The 22,612-nt window shown below is 54.5% G+C and overlaps 2 protein-coding genes and 1 long non-coding RNA gene across 3 annotated transcripts; 2 read left to right on the top strand and 1 right to left on the bottom strand.

Moving 5' to 3' along the window:
* The first annotated feature begins 376 nt into the window (after positions 1-376).
* On the top strand, positions 377-4,153 carry cxcr5 (chemokine (C-X-C motif) receptor 5). The gene is made up of 2 exons (XM_086164173.1): positions 377-473; positions 1,949-4,153. The coding sequence occupies exons 1-2, from the start codon at positions 441-443 to the stop codon at positions 2,945-2,947; spliced, it is 1,032 nt and encodes a 343-aa protein (XP_086020299.1). The 5' UTR covers positions 377-440; the 3' UTR covers positions 2,948-4,153.
* On the bottom strand, positions 3,516-21,269 carry bcl9l (bcl9 like). The gene is given in 10 exon segments (XM_086164172.1): positions 3,516-3,851; positions 3,853-4,820; positions 5,404-5,658; positions 5,742-8,082; positions 8,214-8,298; positions 8,370-8,520; positions 8,710-8,832; positions 12,050-12,458; positions 12,561-12,688; positions 21,130-21,269. Coding segments are annotated over 8 exon segments (4,488 nt in total). The 5' UTR covers positions 12,378-12,458; positions 12,561-12,688; positions 21,130-21,269; the 3' UTR covers positions 3,516-3,614.
* Positions 14,697-20,742, top strand: LOC147224140 (uncharacterized). Its single transcript, XR_015107440.1, has 3 exons — positions 14,697-14,961; positions 20,366-20,443; positions 20,615-20,742. It is a non-coding gene; the product is annotated as an uncharacterized LOC147224140 (long non-coding RNA).
* Positions 21,270-22,612: the final 1,343 nt, after the last annotated feature.

The following is a 22,612-nucleotide window of genomic DNA, read 5'->3' as shown; positions in this document are numbered from 1 at the left end:
CAGTTGAAAGAGAGCTTTGTGTGTGTTTGTCCTGCAAGAACATCAGCTTTGTGAAGCTGCACATCCAGGCACATTGACTCGGGTCTGGACAGTTTGCAGATCTTGGATGTTCTTCTTTGGCAGCATCACAGTGATCCGATCACTTCGATACAAATGCATGGATTCAAATCAGACGGGTCACATTTGTGTCATCGATGTTTTTGTCAGAACTTCAAAACACAGGATGTTGCCTTCTTCCTTATAGCATGGATGGAAGTTATTTTTTTTGCAGATACCCATGCTTGCACCACTGCTCTTGCGTTTGCACCTTCCCCCCCCCCCCCAAATATTTTTACACCATGCAAATTCAAAGCATCATCGGGGGGGAAATCCTTAAAAGAGGCGGCAGTTGCAAAAAGCGCAGATATTTCTCACTCCGGCAGCGACCCGAAGTCAGCGACATGGGTATAACTGACAGCTATACCATCATTGTGGTGAGTGGATGAACTTTGGCCGTCAAGAACCGTCGGTCTGATTGAGTTTCTTCAACACCTCGGCTGCAGCGCGGTTTTTTTAAAAGACCCCTGAAAAGTGTGTGTGTGTGTGTGTGTGTGTGACTCTTCGTTGAAGGATTTCTCTGCAAAGTAATGCGGAGGTTACAAGCCTGTAAAACCTGAATTCATTTACATAAAATCACAGATTTTTGAAATTGTCTTTAACTTAATAACTAAATCAATCACACGTGTGTGTGTGTATTTAAAATAAGAATAAGAATAAGAACAACTTTATTAATCCCGAAGGAAATTGCTGTGCCAGAGTCACAGAAAATATAACAGTAATAAATAATAAGAGAAAGGCAGAATTAGAAATAAAAATAAACTATAAAGTGTCTCAGTGAAACTATAAAGTGTCTTAGTAAGCAGTGATAAAACTATCAGTGTCTTAGTAACAAGTGAGGTAAGGAGTGCACAATAGTATGATAGAAGGGAACATTGTAGTGTAGCTGTTATGAGATGAAATATTGCACAGTTTCTGAATATTGCACAGAAATGAGATGAGATATTGCACATTTTTGTTTGTTTTTAGGTTCAAGATAGGTTTTTATGGTTGCCGGCGGCTGAAAATGATAATTTTACTAAGTCCATAATTATAATCTCCTGTAATTCAATGGATATATAGATTGGTGTTACATATTATGTATGTTATGTTTTGTGATTTCTATATATACTGCTCAAAAAAATAAAGGGAACACTTGAACAACACAATGTAACTCCAAGTCAATCACACTTGTGTGAAATCATAGTGTCCACTCAGGAAGCAACACAGATTCATTTGGACTTGTTTTAAGGACATTACATCAAAGTTGGATCAGCCTGGAGTTTGTTTTTACACTTTAATTTGGAGTGTGATTCCTAATCCAGACCTCCATGGGTTGATACAATTGATTTCCATTGATCATTTTTGTGTGATTTTGTTGTCAGCACATTCAACTGTGTAAAGAGCAAAGTATTTCATAAGAATATTTCATTCATTTAGATCTAGGATGTGTATTTTAAGTGTTCCCTTTATTTTTTTGAGCAGCGTATATATACAAACACACACATAAAAGTAAATATTATTCAACATTACTATATTTATCAAGAAGAAAGAATATTTCACATTCAGATCAAGGATGTGTTATTACAGTGTTCCCTTTATTTTTTTGAGAAGTGCATATATTTTGGGGGTGCAGGTTAACATGGTGCTAAAACTAATTTATTCCATTGGTGGTTCTGTTTGTCATTTTGGATGGATTCCGCCCCCCCGCCCCCCCCACACACCCACACACACACACACACACTCCCCACAAAAACATCTGGTATTTACATTTAAAGGGAAGTGAGAAAATCGGTGTTTCCTGCCTCGACCCGTTACCGAAAACAGGTGAAACTGTGTGTGTGTGTGTGTGTGTTTGACTCGCCGCCTACAGGTCGACTCCCCGTACAATTACGAGAACGCCACTTACGGCTCGTACGGAAACGCCACGGGCGACTGCACGGAGGAGCTCTCCCTGCAATCCCTCAAAACCGTCTGCCAGCTGGTCTACGTCCTGACGTTCCTCCTGGGCGTGACGGGCAACGGCCTGATGGTCACCGTGCTGCTGCGGCGGCGCCGCCTCCTGCGGATCACCGAGACCTACCTGCTGCACCTGGCGCTGGCCGACCTGATGCTGCTCCTCACCCTGCCCTTCCAGATCGTGGAGGTCGGGTCCGGCTGGCTCTTCGGGGAGTTCCTCTGCAAGCTGACGGGCCTGTCCAGACGCCTGAACCTCCTCTGCGGGAGCTTCCTCCTGGCCTGCATCGGGTTCGACCGCTACCTGGCGGTGGTGCACGCCGTCTCCAGCCTGCGGGGATGGCGGCCGCGGACGGCGGCGATCGTCTGCCCGCTGTGGCTGGTCTGCCTGGGCCTGTCCGTCCCCGACGCCGTCTTCCTGAGCGTGAAGAACATCCCGGAGGTGTCGGCCGAGCCCGGCTGCGACTACCACGACTACGTCATCCACGGCTACAACTGGGTGTTGGCCAACAGCGTCCTCAACCACGTGTTCTTCTTCCTGCCGCTCGCCATCATGGGCTACTGCTACACGGCGCTGGTGGTGTTCCTGCGGGCGAGCCGGAAGCGGCAGGCCAAACAGAGCGTCACGCGCTTGTGTCTGATGGTCACCCTGGTCTTCTGCTTCTGCTGGCTCCCGCACAACGTCGCCCTGCTGGTTAAGACGCTGGCGGACTTCGACGTGGTCGTCTACGAGACCTGCTGGTCCTACAACCTGCTCTTGGAAGTCCTGGAGGTCTCCAGGAGCCTGGGGGTCACCCACTGCTGCCTGAACCCGTTCCTCTACGCCTTCGTCGGGGTGCGTTTCCGCAAGGAGGTCCTCCAGATGCTCCGCCTGGTTTCCGAGGGGACGACCAAAAGCTCCTCCTCCACCCTCTAACTGAAATGCGCCCGTGACCTTTAACAAAAAATAAACAAAAAAACGCGGATTTTGCTCCGGTTGAGCTTTTCCCCCCTCCGACCCTTGACCCGGCTTGTATCCCCGTCGCCGATTGGCCGATTTTTATTAAAGGTGAAACAACGACCCAACGTTCGTCTTTCTTTTTTTTTTTTTTCCCCCTCTTTTTTTTTTTTTTTTTTTTTGACTTCTATTAAAACACAGTTTACATAACAATTGCAAACAAGTCACAAATTTGCATCTTATTTACAGCAGGTATATATTATATTTATATAGAATTCCTTTTGCACAACAGTTTGGTAGTTGAGAGAAAGTAAATCAACGATATTAAAGCAAATAGAAATCGGAGGCACTCGTCGCCGCCGCCACAATCACGTTTTTTTTTTTTTTTTTTTTTTAAATATACACATTTTCAAACAGTATTTTAGAAAATGGCTTCAAATTTGGATATTGAACCATGATACAGTGCTTTTAAATATTCACTTTTTTTTTTTTTTTTTTTTTTAAACATCCGCGGTAATCCAAAATGTGAAGATCAATGACATTTAGGTTTGTTGTTGTTTTTTTTTTTTTTTTTTTTTTTTTTTTATATATAATGCCTCACAACCCCTCCCCCCCCCCCCCCCCCCCCCCCGCCCCAGGCGGCGCTTCAGAAGGGCATGTTAGCCATCCCTCCGGGGCCGTATCCGATGGGACTGTCCAGAGACATCCCCCGCTGCCGGATGATTCCGGCCTGCGGGTGCGGCGGCGCCATCATGGGCCCCTGGGGGGACATCAGGTGGGCCTGGGGGCCGAAGGGGTCGCCCGAGACGGACATGCTCCGCTGCTTGGCCTGCATCATTATCATGTTTTGGCGCGCCATCAGGTGGTGGTGCTGCTGGGGGGGGCACGGGGCCGGGGTAGGGGTCCCCCGGGTGGTGCAGCAGGCTGTTAGCCATCATAGCTTGCTGATGCTGCTGCTGCTGATGATGATGCTGCTGCTGCTGCTGCTGCTGCTGCTGGAGCTGCTGCTGCGGCAGCAGGCCTGTCCTTCCCATCACGTGACCCGGCGGGCACATCATCCCCCTGGGGCCGCCCTGGAGGACGCTCATGCCCTGGCGCAGGCCGGCGTGGGACGGGTGCGGCGGCAGCTGCTGCTCCGCCATCATGTTCTGCAAGTTCGCTAAGTGGGGGTTGGACGACGGGCCGGCGGCGTGCGGCGGGCCGGAGGAGGACAGCTGCTTGAGGAGCTGCTGCGGCGTGGCCGGCGGCGGCGGCGGCGGCGGCGGCCCCTGGTGTTGGTTCTGGTGCGGCTCGTTCTTGGGGAAGTACTGAAGGGTGCTGCTGGGTTTGTCCGACGGAATGATGCGGGAGAGGTCGAACTCGGGGATCCCCGAGTGGGAAGGCCGGATGACCTCGCTGAGGTCCGGCCCGTCCGCCATGGGCAGCGGCCCGAAGGAGTCCGAGGGGTGAGGGTGCCGCTGGTGACCTTTGGCGAGCAGGTGCAGGTGCTGCGGCGGCAGGATCTCCTCGCCGGGCTGGGGGAAGCCCTGGGACATGCCCGCCGGCGAGTGCATGGGCCCGTGAGACGGCGGCTGCATGCGAGGGAAGCCCGCCATCTGGTTCTGCGACATGGGCGACACGTTGCAGGGCACCATCCCCTCAGGGGCGCCGCCGCCGCCGCCGCCGCCGGGCATCATGGCGGAGTTGAGCGGCGGCAGGCCCATGTGGTTGGGCGAGGAGAGCACGGGTCCGGAGGCGTCGTGGGAAAGCGGCTGCTGACCCGGGGCCACCATCCCCAGGGGGCTCTGGGGATCCCCCTGGGGTCCGATGGGGCTCTGGGAGATGATCTGGGAGGTCGGGTTCCCCATGTTTCCTGGGGAGGACAAAGAGCAGTGGTTCTTAACCTTGTCGGAGGTACTGAACCCCACCTGTTTTACATTCACCGAACCCTTCTTTATTGGATGGAGGATCGTTTCGTCGATGGGTACAAAGAACAGGCAGAGGAGCCTTTTCATGGAATCTGGCTCCCTTCACCTTGAATCCAGCAAGCGCTATGTTCTTGTAGCTCCCATCTCCATGCAGCTGAAGGAAGCCTTCCCTTAGTTTTGCCGGTGCCGGACTAGAATTGCTCATCTCGTCTTTGCAAATCATGCCGTTAGGACATCGAATCCATCGACCGCTTTCTTTTTTTGCCCGACGTAATTAGTACGGAGGGATTAAAATATGAAGAGAGAAATCACATGACGTACCACCACGACAGTCACAAGTTACTACAACTGAGCGCGCCGAAATCCCCGCAGCACGGATAGGCCGAGCTATGTGGCGTGATCACCTGCGGCCGGTGATGTCATCACCAGTGTGTGTCTTGACCTCCGAACCCCTGGGGTTCGATGGAACCCAGGTTAAGAACCACCGGGTTAGAAGGTGCGGCGGCGAACGGCGAGCGGCGCCCGTACCTCCGATGCTGACGCCGGAGAGCAGCGGGCGATCGGGCAGCATCTCGTCGTCCGACGTGGCGATGGTCTTGATGGCGTCGTGGTAGAGCGGCGTGGAGCTGGGCATGGCGTACTTGGACATCTGGGACATGATGAGGGACAGGGGGTTCTGGGACGGCGGGGCGTCCGGCGAGGACGTGAAAGGCACGCTGGGGTTCAGGGAGCCCGGCTGGCTGATGGGGGTGGAGCTGGAGCTCCGCGGGGGCAGCGGCGGACCTGCGAGGGGGACAAAAGCGCAGTCAGGGAAACCCGAGGAGCTTAGCGGCGGAGGGTGAGGCGCGCGGTCGCGGCGAGGTTACCCGTGTCGCCGGGGTTCCCCGCGCCGTTGCCCGCCGCCCTGGCGCCCGCCGCCGCCACCGCCGGGCTCGGGGGAGCCGTCTTGGGTGACGTCCAGCCGGGGGAGCCGGCGACCACGGCCGGGGATTTGTGTCGCGCCGGCGAGACGGCGGGCGAGTGGAGGCCGAGGGCGGAGGAGCCCAGGATCTGGGGGGACTTCATGGAGGAGGAGGACGGGGTCCCGGCCCCCGACGCCGGCGGGAGGGGCGGGTGGTGGCCCCCGGAGGACCCGTGGGACGGGGACTTGAGGACGGGGGACGGCAGGAGGGGGGACGGCTCCTGGGTGACGGACGGAGACTTGAGCTGGCGCGGGAGCTGCGCCGCCGGGTGGACGTTGACGGACAGGTCGGCGGGGTGGCGGGGCCCCCCCCGGAGGCCCCCGGGGTTCGGCATGTGACTGAGTCGCAACGTGCCCCCCATCTGACCCGGCCCGCGCTGGTCGGGACCGAAGATCTCGGGGCCTCCTTGCTGGAGGTAGGGGGGCCCCTCCATGTGGCCCCCCGGGAAGGGGCCCTGAGGCGGGAAATGGAAGGGCCCCTCGCCCCCCATCCCCTTACTTCCTCTCTCGCCGTGCGACGCTCTGATTCGGGAGATCTCCCCCGGGGTGAACATGTCCCCCAGGGGCCCCCCTCCGGCGGGGGCCCCTCGGAGCTTTTGCGACAGGATCATGTGCTGCTGCTGGACGTTCATCTGCGGGTTCATGTTCATGGTCAGGCCGCCGCCGAGGGGCGAGTCCACCAAGTCTCTCATCTGAGGGCCCACTCCTGGGGAGCCCATGGGGAAGTCCATGGGGTCCCCCCGGGCGGACGGGGGCCCCCGGCCCATCCCCAGACCGGGAAAGTCGGGCCCTCCGGCGTTGTCCATGAGTCTGGGGCCCAGGCCGCCCTGCTGCTGCTGCTGCTGCTGCTGCTGCTGCTTGGAGATCCGCTCCAGCTCGAACCTGGGAAGACCGGCCACCTGCCGCTTCTCCATGATGCGGAACATCTCCTCCCGCGTCACCAGATGGTCCGGGTCCTCCTGCAGGTGCTGCGGGGGCCCCCCCGGGTAGCACCCGTGGAAGGGGCCCCCGCCGCCCATGTTGTTGGGCACGTCGTCCAGCCAGATCATCCCGGGCCTGGGGGGCCGCTGGTGTCCCAGGCCGTCCATGGACAAAACCCCCCCGGGGCTCCCGGGGAACCCCCCCCCGCCCGGGGGGCCCCTCTGCATCTGCCCCAGGAACCTGGGGCCGCGAGGACCCTGCGGGTGCATGTCCATCATCCTGGCGTTCCCGCCCATCACGCCGCCGCCGCCGCCGCCGGGCGCCCACTGCTGCTCGGCGGGCTTGCTGTGATAGGGCGGCGGGGGCCCCCGCATCACCACGGGCCCCCCGTGCGCGCCCATCTCGTTCATCACCCTGTAGGGCTGGCCGTGCACGGAGGGCTGCATCTCCTGGTGCCTCCTCTTCTCCTGGTAGTACTCCTCCTGGAGCTTCCTCCAGGCCACCTGCTCCGGGGTCAGACCGTCCGGCCCCAGCAGGGGCCCCATGTCCACCCCTGGAGAAGACATCTGGTGGTGCTGATGGTGCTGCTGGTGGTGGTGGTGGTGGTGCGGCAGGTGGTGGTGCGAGTCCATCTGGGGGCTGTCGGGCGCCGGACCGCCGAGCGACTGCGTCTGGGACATGATGGACTGCAGAGGCTCCTCGTACTTCTTGATCGGCGCCAAAGACGACAGAGCCATGTTGGCGCCGCCGCCGCCGCCCTCGCCGTCCTCCAAGTTGTTCTGGCTGGAGTTCTTCTGGAGGTTGCCGTCTGGGATGGCGGCGTCCGCAGCAGCGGCGGCGGCAGCGGCGGCGGCGGTGGCGGCGGCGGCGGCGGCGGGTCCTCCTGCTCCGCTGCGCAGAAACAGCCTCTCGATGTCTCTGAGCGTCTGCAGCGAGCGCTCCCTGTGCTCCAGCTGCTCCTTGGACAGCCCGCCACCGCCGCCGCCGCCGCCGCACCGCTGCCCCGCCTCCGCCTGCAGGTGTGCGGACAGCATGGACGGGCTTCCCGAGGACGAGTCGGTGAGAGCCGGGAGGGACAGGCCTTCCTCGGCGTGGGCGGCGCCTCGCTCAGACCGGTGCCCGACCACGCAGTTGCTCGCGGCGTGTCTGGTCAGCGGGGACCCGTTGTCCGAGTGCCCGGCGGACGACGGCGTTCCGGCGGCGTGCAAGGGGCCGCCCACGCCGCCGGGGGCCGGCTGCGGCGTGCCGCTCTGGGACTTGGGGGTTCCCGTCGCCGGGGAGGCGCCGGAGTTGACCTTCTCGGACAGCTTCCCGGACGGGGGGCCCTGCGGCAGAAGAACGAACCAATCAAAACACCACTCCGTCGCCGTTCGACGCCGAATGATCGATTAGCGATAAAACCATCGAGGGTTTCCTGCCCGCGACGCCCCGGAGGGAACGGCTGAAAATGCCTGACCTGCTCCAGCTTGGCGCAGGGAACGTTCTGCTGGTGAAACAGGAGGATGGAGTCGGCCTGTCCTTTCATCACCGCCTCGGCGGCGCTGTGGAGGAAACGCAAGCCTGAGCGAGGACGTCCGTCCGACCTCCTCATCCAGAGACGTGCGAGTCGTACCTGTTGGCGAGGCTGGTCGTGAACACGTACACCACTTGTTGCGAGGACTGGGGCGGCTCCGCTTTCAGGGGCGCGCCGGGGGCCGACCCGGGGCCCCTGGGCTCGGGCAGCCGATCCGGGAGCCCCTGCATCGCCGCCAGAGACGGGTCGCCTTAAAAAAATTTTGAAAAAATAATAAAAAATAAGGCGCAGAAGTTGAGTTTGATTTCACTGCGACTGCAGTACCAGAGTTGACCACTAGGGGGAGCTAAACCCCACAGGAAGACAGTTTGGGGGGGCTACATGTTATCACACACACACACACATGAACACACACACACACACACACACACACACTCACGGTGGGCTGCAGGCCGCGGCTTGTCCTCATCCTCCTCGGTGTCGGGTCCAGAGCACCACTCGTCTCCGCTGTACGGCTGCTTCTTCTCCAGAACGCAGCGACGCTTGCTGCGCATGACACCCTCTGACACACACACACACACACACACACACACACACACACACACACACACACACACACACACACACACACAGGTCTTAGTTTGCCTCAGTTTCTGTAAGTCTCCCGTCACTTCCTGTCCTCCATCCATCCACCTTCTCTCTCTAGACCTCCTTCCACCCAGATCTTCTCCATCCTTCTGTTCACATCTGAACCATCTCAGCGTGATCTCCAGAACATCTACCATGCTTCGTCCCCTCTGACGGACTCTCCACGCTCCTCCCTCTCCAAGAGGAACCTCCACTTCTTCATCTCCACTCCCTGTGGCTGAGCGTTGACCAGGGAAGATCATCCCGAGGTCCACCATGCAAACATCTGGACAGGTTCGGGTCTCCAATGATCACGCTGGCCCGCTCTGATCGGACGGCGAAGTCCATTTTCTCCACGTAGCCCTTCCATCAGCTGGTGGCTCCACAGCGCTTGGCGATGGACCAGAAGGTCCCATGGAAGGTCCACTCTGACCTGCAACTCCTCCCTTCTCCGCAGGGAGAATGGTTGTCTAGAAGATGTGGAAATGAGCTGGTGACCGTTGGATGTTTCCTGGTCCAAATCTTCTTGTCGTGGCAACTGGACTAGAATTTCTTCACTTGAAGACGTTTCTTCGGTTCTAACAGGAGTTTGCCCATATATACCTTCTTCTCCTTTGGGCTTTTCCCTTCAGGGATCTCCACAATGAAATCCCAGCTTCTCAGACCTTCTCTCCAAAACATCTACCATGTGCCGTCCCTCTGATCCTGGTCGCTCCCAAAGAGAACCTCCACATCTTCATCCCTGCGACCTCCAGCTCTGCTTCCTGTCTTCTGGTCATTGTGTTTGTAGACCATCTCCCCACCGTCTCCTCCACCTTTCCTCTCCTTCTGCCTGATGTTCTTCCATCTCTTCGAACCCCTGACACTTTTCTCCAACCTGCTTGAACCTGCTGATCTTCACGTCTTTTTCCACACTCTCCTGTTGACAAGTACTTGAAAACCTCCACCTTCTTGATCTCCACTCCCTGCAGCCTCAGCGTTCCACCCAATATATACACAGTCACTCCTAACTTAACCACGTACTCGGTTAACTCAAGAGTTACGAGGTTAACCGAGTCTCATCCAGTCGCCATTAACCTCCAATTTTTCAACAGTACGTTTTTAACCCCTGAAGATGTTGGAGAAAAGAAAGGCAACCAGAACCACTCCTGGATCTTCTACCAAGAAGCAGAGCGTTTACGTTTCGGTCGATAACGTTCTTGAGGGACAAGAAAGGAAAGGTTTGAATTGGAAGATAATAATATCGTAAAAGATCTATAGCAATAATGTCCACATTAGGCTACACCAGGGGCCGGTGACCTTTAACCCCCACAGACATTTGGACCCGGTTTCCTCGGAAAAGAAAACACCGGGAGCCGCAATTACTTTTTGACGTCTAAAATAAAGGTACCGCTGTATATGTTGCTTTTTATTACCTTTACACTTTATATAAACAAGTGTGTTGCTTCTGAAATTTACAAAGTATTACGGAGAAAATTAAATTTTATTTATGTAATGAACTCATTTTGAGGTTTGGGCTTTCAGAGCGTGTAGCGGAGCCTTGACCTGAATTTTAAAAATAAATCGGGTAAAAAAAAATCACTGTGTCGGTAAACAATAAAAAATAAATATTTGCAAAATATCTTCATAAATATTTATTTTACCTGGTTTATGGGACTGAACTGAACTTCTGCGCTCAGCATCTGCAAATCGGGACTTTACCGGCTTCCACCAGTGTGACGGTATTTTGAGCGGCGAAAAATAATAAATCTGATTTTATTTAATATTTCACGATCACAATAATCTTCCAACTTAGAACTAATATTAAAAAAAAAAGGAATTAACACAAATGAAATACACTTTGATTAAATATTTAAAATTCATTTTCCCAAGCCGCTCGGAGCCGCAGGTTGCCGACCCCTGGACTAACCTGTAACTTTTCACCGATAGTAGGTTAACTGTTAACCGTAGGTTAACCGTAAGGCTACCTATAGATGCCGAGTGGAGTTGACATAAAGGTCGGATCGTTTATATTCGACTAAACGAATCCACCGCGAGAAGATTCGTACTGAAGGACTGCGGACGAGCGAGCGAACAGCACGCCGCCCTGCGATTGGTCCGTGATAAACCCCGCCCCCTCGTTCGGCTCGGCGCGCGGGCGAAGAAGCGGCGTCGAGACCCGACGAACGAGCGCACGGCATGAAAAGCACTGCAGAGGGAGGCGGCGGGACGGCGAGCGTCCAGCAGAGGGCGCCGTCCTCCCTCGCCGGCAGGAAAACACATGACCTCGCAGATATTCTGCAGATGTTTTGTTGCCAGCGGATTCTTGTTTGTCTCGCCTGGAGAAGCCGAGCCGCTACCTGACCAGACCCACCTGACTCTCTTATTCCTGCAAACTGAAATGAGACAGAGGGAAATGAGTAAAGTGTGTGTGTGTGTGTGTGTGTGTGTGTGTGAGTAAAAAGGAAACCAGCGAGGCGTTTGGTTTTTTTTTTTTTTTTTTCCACTTCCTGCGACGCCTTCACACCGAAAAAAGGTCGAGAGAGTCGGAGTTTTCGGCGCTATTATTGTTTTCCACGCCGTCCGGGTGAATGAGGCAGATTAGCACAAGTGTGTGTGTGTGTGTGTGTGTGTGTGTGTGTGTGATGGAACTAGAAGAGGTTTGCCTTGTGTTATCCAGTGTGTGAATGTCGAGAAGAAGAGGTTCGAGACGTGAACAGGAAGCCGCCGAGATTCTCATAAACTCCCTCCGCCCGCCGCCCTCACGGGCAGACGCCAACTGCCGACCAATCAGAAACGGCGACCGCGAATCAGCGCATATTCCTGTTTGATTCATCACGAGAATTTACGAAAGGGTGATTTCTCCTCCTCGCCGTCTCCTCAACAAAGCAACACACTCTTTGGACTCGTGTTCATTGGCTCCCGTGACACGGTGATATGTCAATCAAAAGTGGCGCGTGTGTGTGTGTGTGTGTGTGTGTGTGTGTGAAGCTTCCCCAGCAAAGGTCGGGGCATTTTAGCGAGAATGAAAACAGAGTCGCCGCGTTCACTTCCTGCCGGGGGGGGGGGGAGGCCGCCGCGCACAAGCTGCTATTTCACAATCGTATCGAACAGGAAGTGACCTTTGGCACACTTTGGCGTGCACGCCCGCCGCGCCCGTCCCGCCACCTCACCTGCTTTGGCGTCGCCCTCCAGCGCCGGCGGGATGGCGTTCCTGGATTCCCCGGAGTCGACGGAGGTGCTCCTCTCCCGCTTGGTTTTGGTCTTCAGCATCCCCCTGACGCCGCTCGCCGCCTGCCCGCCGGCCTTCAGCCCAGGGTTGCCGGGGGAAACCTGGCCGGCCTTGACGCCATGGCCGGCGCCGCTCACGCTCTTAGGTCCCAGGTGAGCGGCGGCGGCGGCGAGCTGCTGCTGCTGCTGCTGGTTTACGCCGGCGATCTGCGATCGTCCGTCGCTGGTGACCTGCTTGCCATGACCGGTCAGCTTGTTGTCCGGTTGCATTTGATTGGCTGATGGGCGGCGTGGAGGTCTGGCGTGGGGAGTGGCGGCGCCGCGGGCTCACATCGCTCGCAGGAAACGCCGCTGGAGGAAGGAGAAACATCTGGGCGTCAAACCGAGGGCGACCCGTTTGAGATCTGGACTCGGGTGCAGAGCCTTCGCCTCTGCTAACGGCTAACGGCTAACCTGCGCTCAGGGGAAGAATCACGCTTTGGGGGCGGAGCCGGAGGCCGGGGGCGCAGGTCGGAGGTCGAGACCTAGATTTCCACCCGCGAGGTCGACGTCCGAGGAACGTCCATGATGCTCTTCAAGACCTGGAAGATGAGAAGGTTCAGGTCTGAGAGCGGAGACACCCCAATAATGTCCTCCTCCTCAGTCCAGACGCAGCTCGCTGGAGATCCGAGGCCCCTCCCCCTCCGGGCTTCGCTCGGGAACTCCACAGAGCATTCCACAGCGCCGCCGGAACACACACACACACACACACACACACACACACACACACGCGGTTTCACCCGGAGACACACACAGATTGCACAACAGCAATGTTTTAGCCGACGCCTCATCGTCTTCATCATTTCTTCTGCCCTTTCCAGATGGAGACTTTTCTCATGCCCCACACACACACACACACACACACACACACACACACACACACACACACACACACACACATATATATAAAAGCAGATCATCCAGCGTGACCTTCCTCCAGGACAACAGGTGATGGTTTACGCAGACGTATGGCTGCGAGGTGTCACTCTGTCATATAAATACAAGACCGGTTTATTCCCTGTTTTTTCGCCTGTGTGTGTGTGTGTGTGTGTGTGTGTGTGTGTGTGTGTGTGTTGAAGCGCTAGCACTAAACCAGTTTTCCAGTTAAGCCTGCAGGTCTCGACAAGACCCCTCTTCCCTCCGAACCCCAGGGCCTGAAGAAGAACGTCGTTCCCGTTCAGTCAGAAAACACCCCCCCCCCCTCGCCAGGTGACGGTAAACACGCCGGTTAGCCATTAACACGCCGGCGGCGCGGGGACGGCACAGAGCGGCGCCTTGTTCCCGCGGCGGCGGCGGCGGCGTGGGAGGGGGAGGGTTTCATCAGTCATTAACCGACAGCAGGGATCGTCAGGCATCACTCCTGTTGATAAAGCCTGACTCACCGGTTTGTGCAACGGCGAGCGGCGGCAGAATAATCACCAGGTGAGCGTCTGACCTTCGGGTGGACGGCCCAGATAAGCCTATCAGGAGAGAGAAAGGCCCGGCAGATAGCGAGGGGACTCGGCCGGACACCGGGTTTGTGTCTCTGGATGCGGCCCTCCGATTGGCCGGCGCACGGCGAGCCCCGCCTCTCGTCCAATGACGGCCGGCCTCGGCTCACAAGCGACCCCGCGTGCACGATTAGCTTTGATGAAGGAGTTATCGCTATCTCTCCCGCCGCCATGTTTGTTATTGTCTGAAACTCAACTCAGCACTGCCCCCTTGTGGAGGAAATCGCTTGACCAATCAGAGCTCTGCGTTTTACGCCTGCCATTTTCACGGGGTTTAGAGGTCGAAAACAAAACCAAAAAAAAAAAAAAACACACAAAAACAAGCCAACAGTTTCCACCATTTTTTTTTTTTTTTTTTTTTTTTTACAGCCTCTCCTTTCTTTTTTAACACTTGTGGGAAAGCCTCTCGGGGCCGCCGTGCATCACGCCAGGGTTGTAATCACAGGTTTTGGCCGCCGTGTCGAATCGCCCTCGAACGCCGGCTCGCTATTCGCGATCGGGTCTCGCCCCCTTTCGCTTCGCGTGCGAATAAAAACGCGGCGTGGCCGCGGCCCGGAGTGTTCTTTTTAAAGCGCGCTGCAGCTTTCCGTGTCCGGGCCCGCCGGAGACCAAGCGGAGGGGGGGGGGGAATCAAAACGGCGGAGCCTGGCGAGGATCCCCGGGGCGTTCCAGGCCAACCAGCTGGCCCCGGACGCTCCGGCGAGCCCGCACTCTCTCGGGGCTCATCCAGATCCTTCAGACATCATGAGATAATTATGACGCTACGGCGCTGGCGTGCTAACGGGGCACATAAATGTTGCGTTCGCACACCCGGAGAAGCTTCCCGGCATCCCCGGCGAACGCGGCGTCGACACGGCCTCGGGGTCGTTTACATATTTTGTGACCCCCCCCCCCCCCCCCCCCCCCCCCCCCCCCCCCCCCCCCCCCCCCCCCCCCCGGCTTCATCTGATCGGCGACATCTAATGGCGGAACAAAAGACCCCCGAGGCCGCTTTGACTCCGCGGCGCCATTGCAGGCCTGATGGTCCTAAAACCAGCTCGATCGCAGACGGGGGGGATTAGAAACGCCCCGAAGCTACGGAGGACGAGGACTTTCACCAAAGAGAACTCCAGCACGCCCTCCTTGTAGTCCTTGCTTTGTATTCTGAAGGGTTGAACACTAACATGTGGGTTCTTTGTAGCCCAGCGGAACTTTAAGCGAGAAGATTCAGTACCTTTTGCTCGCTCGAAGCGATCTCAGGCAAAACTGTTCTACTACCTCAGTGGTGGAACAAACTTCCGGAAGCAACAAGACTAGCATCATCCATCTCAACCTTCAAGAAACAGGTAAAAACTGTTCTCTTTCAGGACTTTTTACTGCGCTGATGCCCCAGATCAGGTTAGGCTATGCAGTGTGTGTACGTTTGTGTATGTTTTTGTCTCAAAAAAACAAAAAAAAAAAACCAGTAACCGGCGTTACTGTATGGAGAACCATCTTCCTTCCATCTTTGCTTCTATAAGGAGGATGTGAGCTAATCAGACGCACCTGGAGGACCGACTCCAAATCTAATCAACGTCATCTGGATTCATCACATCCTGACCTCGACACCAAAACCTAACAAGACGTTTAACGGCCGGATTTGAAAATTAATCACGGTGACATTTGAGTGATGAATGGAATCAAACCGGCGGCTGCTGTGCAATTACTTTGCAATAAAATCAGGGTTGTAAAAAAAAAAAAAAAAAAAAGAAAAAAAAAAATCAAAGTTAATGTCCCTGGAGGGAGCTGGAGGAAGGGTGGGGGTTCTTCCAATTCCCTCTTTATCCACTTCAGCAATTTCCGCCCAAGCGAGTTTGAGGATTAATTTCCAGCCGGCGGACGAATCGGACGGTCCGGAAGCCGGACGGCGCTAAAAAGCGGAGAAACCGACTTACTCCGGTTCAGCTTGTTACGTAAACGCCGCCGTCTCCGGCCACTTATCAGGTGCGACCTGTGGACCCGACGCCGCTCGCAATTGCGCGAATCCCAACGACCCGTGTTCTCCGAGCGAACCTCAAAGCGGGCCGTCCGCCTCCCGGGAATAAGAAAAAATAAATAAATCAACCGTGGCTCAGATACCGAATATCGGCGGATCTCGGCTGAAAAGGGCAGTTACAAAACGGTTCCTTGTTTCCCAGCGGCACGTGTTCTCCAGATGACAAAGTTTGGCCCGACCCGTCGCGCCAAAATGTTTCCGAACAAGCGTTCGTCCGGCACGTCAAATGGGATGCTAATTGAAATAAGAATGCCTCTCGTTTTGATTTGTGTGGATTCAAAGAGGTCGCTGGTCTGAAGAGCTGCAGAGCTTACAGAGAAACCAAAAGGCCATTTTCAGGGAACATTTACTGGCGAGGCCTCAGAAACTGAATTTGTGTCTTTATGTGGAAAGCAAGGTCTCACAAGTCCAAAGCTTTGCTTCCGCTGGCACATACCACAAAAGAGAGGCCCTGTTTTGGCCCAATCCCATTGAAAGCAGAGGCTTTCGAGGTACATGGTCCTACAGGGACCCTGCAGATTGGAAGTGCCCAAAGGTATGCTTGCTTCTGTTGGGCCCTAGCAGATCGTAGTACCCGATGGTACTCTTCTGTGGGGACCTTGCAGATTGGAGTACCTTATAGTACTCTTCTGTGGGAACCCTGAAAATGGTAGTAGCCTGCAGTACTCTTCTGTGGGGACCCCGCAGATTGAAGTACCTTATAGTACTCTTCTGTGGGAACCCTAAAAATGGTAGTACCCTATGGTACTCTTCTGTGGGGACCTTGTAGATTGGAGTACCTTATAGTACTCTTCTGTGGGAACCCTGAAAATGGTAGTAGCCTGCAGTACTCTTCCGTGGGGACCTTGCAGATTGGAGTACCTTATAGTACTCTTCTGTGGGAACCCTGAAAATGGTAGTAGCCTGCAGTACTCTTCTGTGGGGACCTTGTAGATTGGAGTACCTTATAGTACTCTTCTGTGGGAACCCTGAAAATGGTAGAAGCCTGCAGTACTCTTCTGTGGGGACCTTGTAGATTGGAGTTCCTAATAGTACTCTTCTGTGGGAACCCTGAAAATGGTAGTAGCCTGCAGCACTCTTCTGTGGGGACCCTGCAGATTGGAGTACCTTATAGTACTCTTTTGTGGGAACCCTGAAAATGGTAGTAGCCTGCAGTTCTCTTCTGTGGGGACCCCGCAGATTGGAGTACCTTATAGTACTCTTCTGGGGGAAGAGTTGAGTACATGACCTTTGGGATTTACTGCAGTACAACGCCGGCACATTGATGCAGCAGTAGAACTGACCGTGAACCTGCCCGACCACCCACCTGAGAACTTGTCCCTTTCACCTTCACACGTGTTGTATGCTATAATTACATTTAATCAAGTAAAGAATTTGAATACTCTAGTCACCTTTGGCTAAGTTGTTATGGTTTTCGCAACGATCGTTATCTAAGTCGCCGAGCGATTACTCGTCTTTCGGGTGAATTATCGGGTTGCGACTGGTAACTCTACCCTCACTCTTGTCTGAAGTCTTGCCGGAGGAGCGAGGACTTCTATTCATCGCGTTCATTCAAGGAACAGGTTCCTGTTTCTGGGCAGGTATTATCAGTTCCCTCGCAAACGAGCCGAGGTGTGCCCGGCCGGGGGAGAAAACCAAACAACCGGTTTCTAAAAAAGCGATTTGAATTTCACAGATGGACCGGCTTCTTTATGTCTGGATAGCCCACGTATGCCTTCCACAATGCTAAGTGGGCGTGCACACACACACACCGAGAAGATCAAACACGTCTGTCCTCAGTTACGCCACGAGGCTTTGATAAATTATTAAAAATGTTTTGTTTTGTTTTTTTTCCCTTAACCGCATTTGACTTTGAGATTCCAACACCGTCAACCGTCCAGGGATTTGGCACTCGAAGAAAACTCCACTGTCGGGATTGACAACTGTTGCGTCGGTGTGTGTGTGTGAGTGTGTGTGTAGACGTATGGCGCAAGAAGGGGCCGAGCTCCCGTTTAGTCCCACTGGGTCACACAGTACTCTGGGTACTATTAATACCATCTCGCTCTAAAAATACAAGAGAGCCATGGGAAGCCGGGGCCAGCGGCAAGAACAAAATACAAAGCCAGGTCCAGAACAGAGACGCCACAGTGGCGTTCGGCGTACGGAGACGAGTAAACACCGAGCCCGAACGGTTTCATGCTTCTGATGAATGGATGACGTGAAGGACGCGGGGGGGCAGATCGGCACAGAGATCCAAAGTGTACTGTTCCCCCCCTTTTTTTTTTTTTTTTTTTTTTTTACACAAGCTTGTTAACAAACTGGATTTTCACATGGCGCCAGTCAAAATGTGGCCTAATGAGAGGAAAATAAGTTAAATGTGTTTGGGCAGAGCCGCACACACTCGGGACAAGCCACCGCTGACACCACATGTTCGGTGGTTAATGGAGGAAATTACCCCCCCCGCCCGCCCGCCCGCCCGCCCGCCACCGCCCCCGGGGTAAAAACAATCCGAGGCCAAGTCCAACAAAACCAGACCAAACTCAGCCATCAAGCTGTTTGACCAGTCAAAAGTTTGGGTTACGAGTAAAGCCGACCCTTCCGAGTTTCGCACCGTTGGCCTCTCGTTAGACGGTTAGCTTACCCTCGTGCTAAGGGTCTATTAGCACCGTCGCGCTTTCCCCCCTCACACGACGATCGAACTCTCGAAGCCCGAACGTTACGTCCGGTCGTTCCCGCCGTTGTAAAAACGCCTGCAAATCGAGGTCATCATTTACTTTCCTAGAATGTACTGAGGCTACAGGGAGTGGAGATCAAGAAGCTGGAGGATTTCAGGTACTTAGGGCCAGCAGTCCAGAGCGTAGGAGAGTGTAGAAACAAGGTGAAGAGACGGTCCAAGCAGGTTGGAATGGGTGGAGAAAAGTGTCTGAGGTACGAAGAGATAGAAGAACATCAGCCAGAAGGAAAGGAAAGGTGTACAAGACAGTGGTGAGACCAGAGATGATGTTTGGACTAGAAACTGTTCCAATGACCAACAGACAGCAGGCAGAACTAGAGGTTGCAGAGATGAAGATGTTGAGGTTCTCTTTGGGAGTGACCAGGATGGAGAGGATCAGGAATGAGTCTATCAGAGGAACAGCACATGTTTGATGTTTTGGAGAGAAGGTCAGAGAAGCCAGACTGAGATGGTTGGGTCATGGACAGAGGAGGGATAGAGAATATATTGGTAGACGGATGCTGGAATTGGAGCTGCCAGGCAAGAGGTCTGGAGGAAGACCAAAGAGAAGATTTATGGACGTCGTGAGAGACGATATGAAGGTAGTTGGTGTGAGAGAGGAGGATCCAGAGAATAGGGTTAGATGGAGAAAGTTGACTCGCTCTGGCGAGCCCTGACGGGAAAAGACCACCAAAGGAAAAGAAGAATTTGTCACAGGGGTGCAGGACATGTATGGCCAAGACAAAGTGATGACTGAGCTGGTTTGGACATGAACATTCCTTTGTTCATGTCCAAACCCTGGTGAAGATCTGGGTAGAAGGTTCCTGAAGGTGGAGCCGCCAGGCAGGAGGTCTGGAGGAAGACCAAAGAGAAGGTTTATGGACGTCGTGAGAGAAGATATGAAGGGCGTTGGTGTGAGAGAGGAGGATCCAGAGAATAGGGTTGGATGGAGAAAGTTGACTCGCTGTGGCGACACCTGAAGGGAAAAACCGAAAGAAGAAGAAGAAGAATTTCCCATCCCGTATCAGTGGGGCAAGTGGAGTGCGCAGCTGCAGTGCAACTCGAGGTCAAGCTAAGCGGATAGCCTCCGGTACGAGGTGCGCCGAAGCTTTCGGGAACGGACCCATCGGTTTTCGCCGCCGCAGAACCAACATCAACCATCGGCCCGTGTTGACTGGACTGTGTTTGCGGCCGAGAGCAGGTGATTACCGCGGTGTTTGCCTGCAGCTGACAGCCGGTACACTAGAGAACACTGTGTGCAGCGCCGTGTTTGCACAGGTACCTCGCACGTCACACAAACAGTACCGACCGGAATTGCCGTTGTCGCTAACCGGCATTTAGGGATAAAAAAGCAAATTACCGATGATGAATACATGCATGTGTGCTTCATGTGTCCAGAAGGGGTAGCTGGTGGAGACTAAGAGGGGTAAGAACGCCTCGCGCGACTGTCCGGTGGTTTCGCCTGGACTCGGGAACGGGGAAGCGGTGGTTAACTTTGCACAGAGGGTCAGGGATTTTTATCCTTTCCAACACATTCCTGGAAGGAGGCCAACGCAGGAGGAAAACGAACCAATCTCCAGCTTCGGGACGGAGAGTCGGGCGGCCTTGCAGCCAAAACACAGAAACCAGAAATCGCCGCTCGCTGTTGCACTTCCTCCAAACTAGAACCGGCGATTACATCAGTCCCGGTTCTGCATACGCCGCCACGACGCACGAATCGGAGCGTGCGAGCGAACCGCGGTGGGGTCTTGTAACATTTTGAGGAACCGCGGCGACAAATGACGCTTTTTCTCTCATTCCTATCCCGTCTTGTACCTCCGCGAGAGCGCAAAAGTGACCTCGTATCTTCTCCAGAGTCCCTGGGTACCCTCATGTCACAGGTTCCCAGGAGGTGAGGCTTGATCTACTGCAGCCAAGCGTCCACCGTTATCTCTTTTATGAAAACAAAGCCATTATTGTATCACGGCCGCTATTAGCGCTACTGGTATTTGCGCTAATAGACCATTTGTGTGGTTCCTTGTAGATGGTCTTAAAGAGTTTGGTCCAGACCTGCTCTACATGGAAGGTGTACTCAGAAAACCACGTTGGGATTCGGAGCCATGTAAGTAACATCTGACTTGATCTGACTGGAGCACAAAAGCGAAGCCACCCCTTTCATGGACGCCAGCCTGGCAAAAAAACAAAACAAAACACTGCCGTTTCATCGCTCAAACTTCGTCCCGGCACTTCCAGGTATTTCAGGTTTCTTAACTTCCTGTGTTTCTGCGCGCAGGGACTCTTCAGCCCACTGTGAGACGTCTGAAGGGCCTCGCCGTGGAAGAAGATCTTCTGGAGAGTCGGTACAGGGGAAAAAAACGACGGCTTCCATCGCTGTCGTTTGAAAGGAAAGCGGCGCAGATATGAAGACGCCGCAGAAAACTGGATGCGTCTAAACCAGCTTGAGGCCGGAGAGTCAAAAGTCAAAACCTAGGTACCTGGAAAAGCTACCAAGGATTCGCTTGTGGCCGATCCTGTCATGACTTACGTGTCAAAACAGCCTCGCCAAACGCCGTTGTTACGCCTTACAGCTGGACGCTGTGATTTGTTTTTTTTTTTCGCCGCCGCAGCCGCGCTCCCGGCAGCAGGAAGCGGCTCCTCCACCGGCGGCGGTTTAATTCCGGGTCAGCTCCGATTACAGAGAGCGGGAGCGGGCGTCGGGAGCCCGAGAGGGAGGGATGACAACATTCCCCGTCCAAAAGATGCTACGGAAACGCTAAACCAACGGCGTGCTCGCGGTGGCTGACCTACCAGGGATTGCGGAGAAGGTTAAGATAATTCCAGCTTTCTCCACGTGCTCGCGGGCTCTTCCTCCGCCGATTGATTTAACCCGCGGGCTGAAGCGGGAGCGAATTTCGACCCACGTCGGGTTGCATTTTCCCCGGCTCTCCCAGCGCACCAGCACCAGCCCGTGATTCGCCTGCATAGCTGGGGAGCCTATTTCTGTACAGCAAATCAAATCTTATGTTTACAGCAATCACATGACATGTGAGAGCGGATGGTCACACTGGAGAGACGGCAGCAGCTCGGCAGCGTCTCGTCGCGCGCGTTAGCTCGTATCGCCGAGCTAAAACCCGAGCGGAAGGGGGGAGGTGAAGGCCCCCCCCCCCCCTCGCGACTAAAAATTTCTTTTTTTCCGCATGCGAGCGTGCAAACATGTCACCGTGGTCATCGGCCTCCCTCGCTCCGGCCAGCCAATGAGGTGACGGCGGCGGTCGGCGTCCGCCTCCTGACGCGGGAGGCCACGGAGACGACTCATAAAGACATTTGGATTCCAGCTCAGAGATAATAAGATTAATGGCGGAGAACTATTTATAACTTTGTCGGTTATTCTAACCATAATCTTGTAATCACTGGCAACAACAACAACAACAAAAAAAAAAAAAAAACAAGAGCGAGAGGAAATGACGGCAAAGACAAAGAAAAGGTTTAAAGTGAAGCTCTGGCTGGAGGCCAGATGGTTCAACACACTGGTTTTGGCTCCTCTGAACGTCTGAAAGGCAGGGAGAAGCAGTTTGAAGAGCTTCGCTTTTGCCGTTAACACAAAGAGCCGTGGAACGCTTCATGAAACAGACTCTCCAGAAGGTAGCGCCGTTTTCCGTCGGCCTGGTGGACTAAAGCTCGACGCTCGGTCATTGGAAACCGTTCACTTGTTCAGGGAAGTCAGAGAGACGTCGGTCCGCCGCCGCTTTCGGACAGAACAGTTCCAAGAACTGAACAGCTTGGATTCCATTCCAGGAACAAGCCTCCTCCAGGGGAACCTTCTAGTTTAGCAATCTTACAGGCAGTGTGGAACCACGTCACAGGCCGGTATGACTTGTACCTTCAGCTCCAAACTCAAAAACCGCTGAAGAAGAGGAAGAGAAAGCTCTCCCTTCGCCGTGTGAAGAACGACGTTAGCCAACTCTGGACTTATTCTGGTCCTAAATGTTGACGTTCCTCTTTGAGACCTGGAAACCCGTCTACGGCGAAGCTAACCGGCGACCACAGTAGCTCCGCGAGAAGTATCTGCTTATGGATGCGACTCCTGAGTTCCACCAATCAGGAAAAAGACCCTGGCTAGGAGTGAGAGCTACGTTGGTCCAACCCTAAAGGTCTGGTCTACACTTCAGCATATCAGACTGGTTAGATACGTCACCTTCCTCTGAAGATGACTTGTATTCTCAGCACTGTCCTGCTGGAGGGAAGCCACCCGTGACTTTAACGGGTGTCTGCTGAGCTTGCAGACCTTCTG

Source organism: Fistularia commersonii, chromosome 18 (assembly GCF_037954325.1).
Source record: "Fistularia commersonii isolate RoL2024-O1a breed Wild chromosome 18, RoL_Fcom_v1.0, whole genome shotgun sequence".
NCBI lineage: Eukaryota > Metazoa > Chordata > Actinopteri > Syngnathiformes > Fistulariidae > Fistularia > Fistularia commersonii.
Note: the sequence above shows the minus strand (reverse complement) of the source record. Positions and strands in the feature narration are given on the sequence as shown.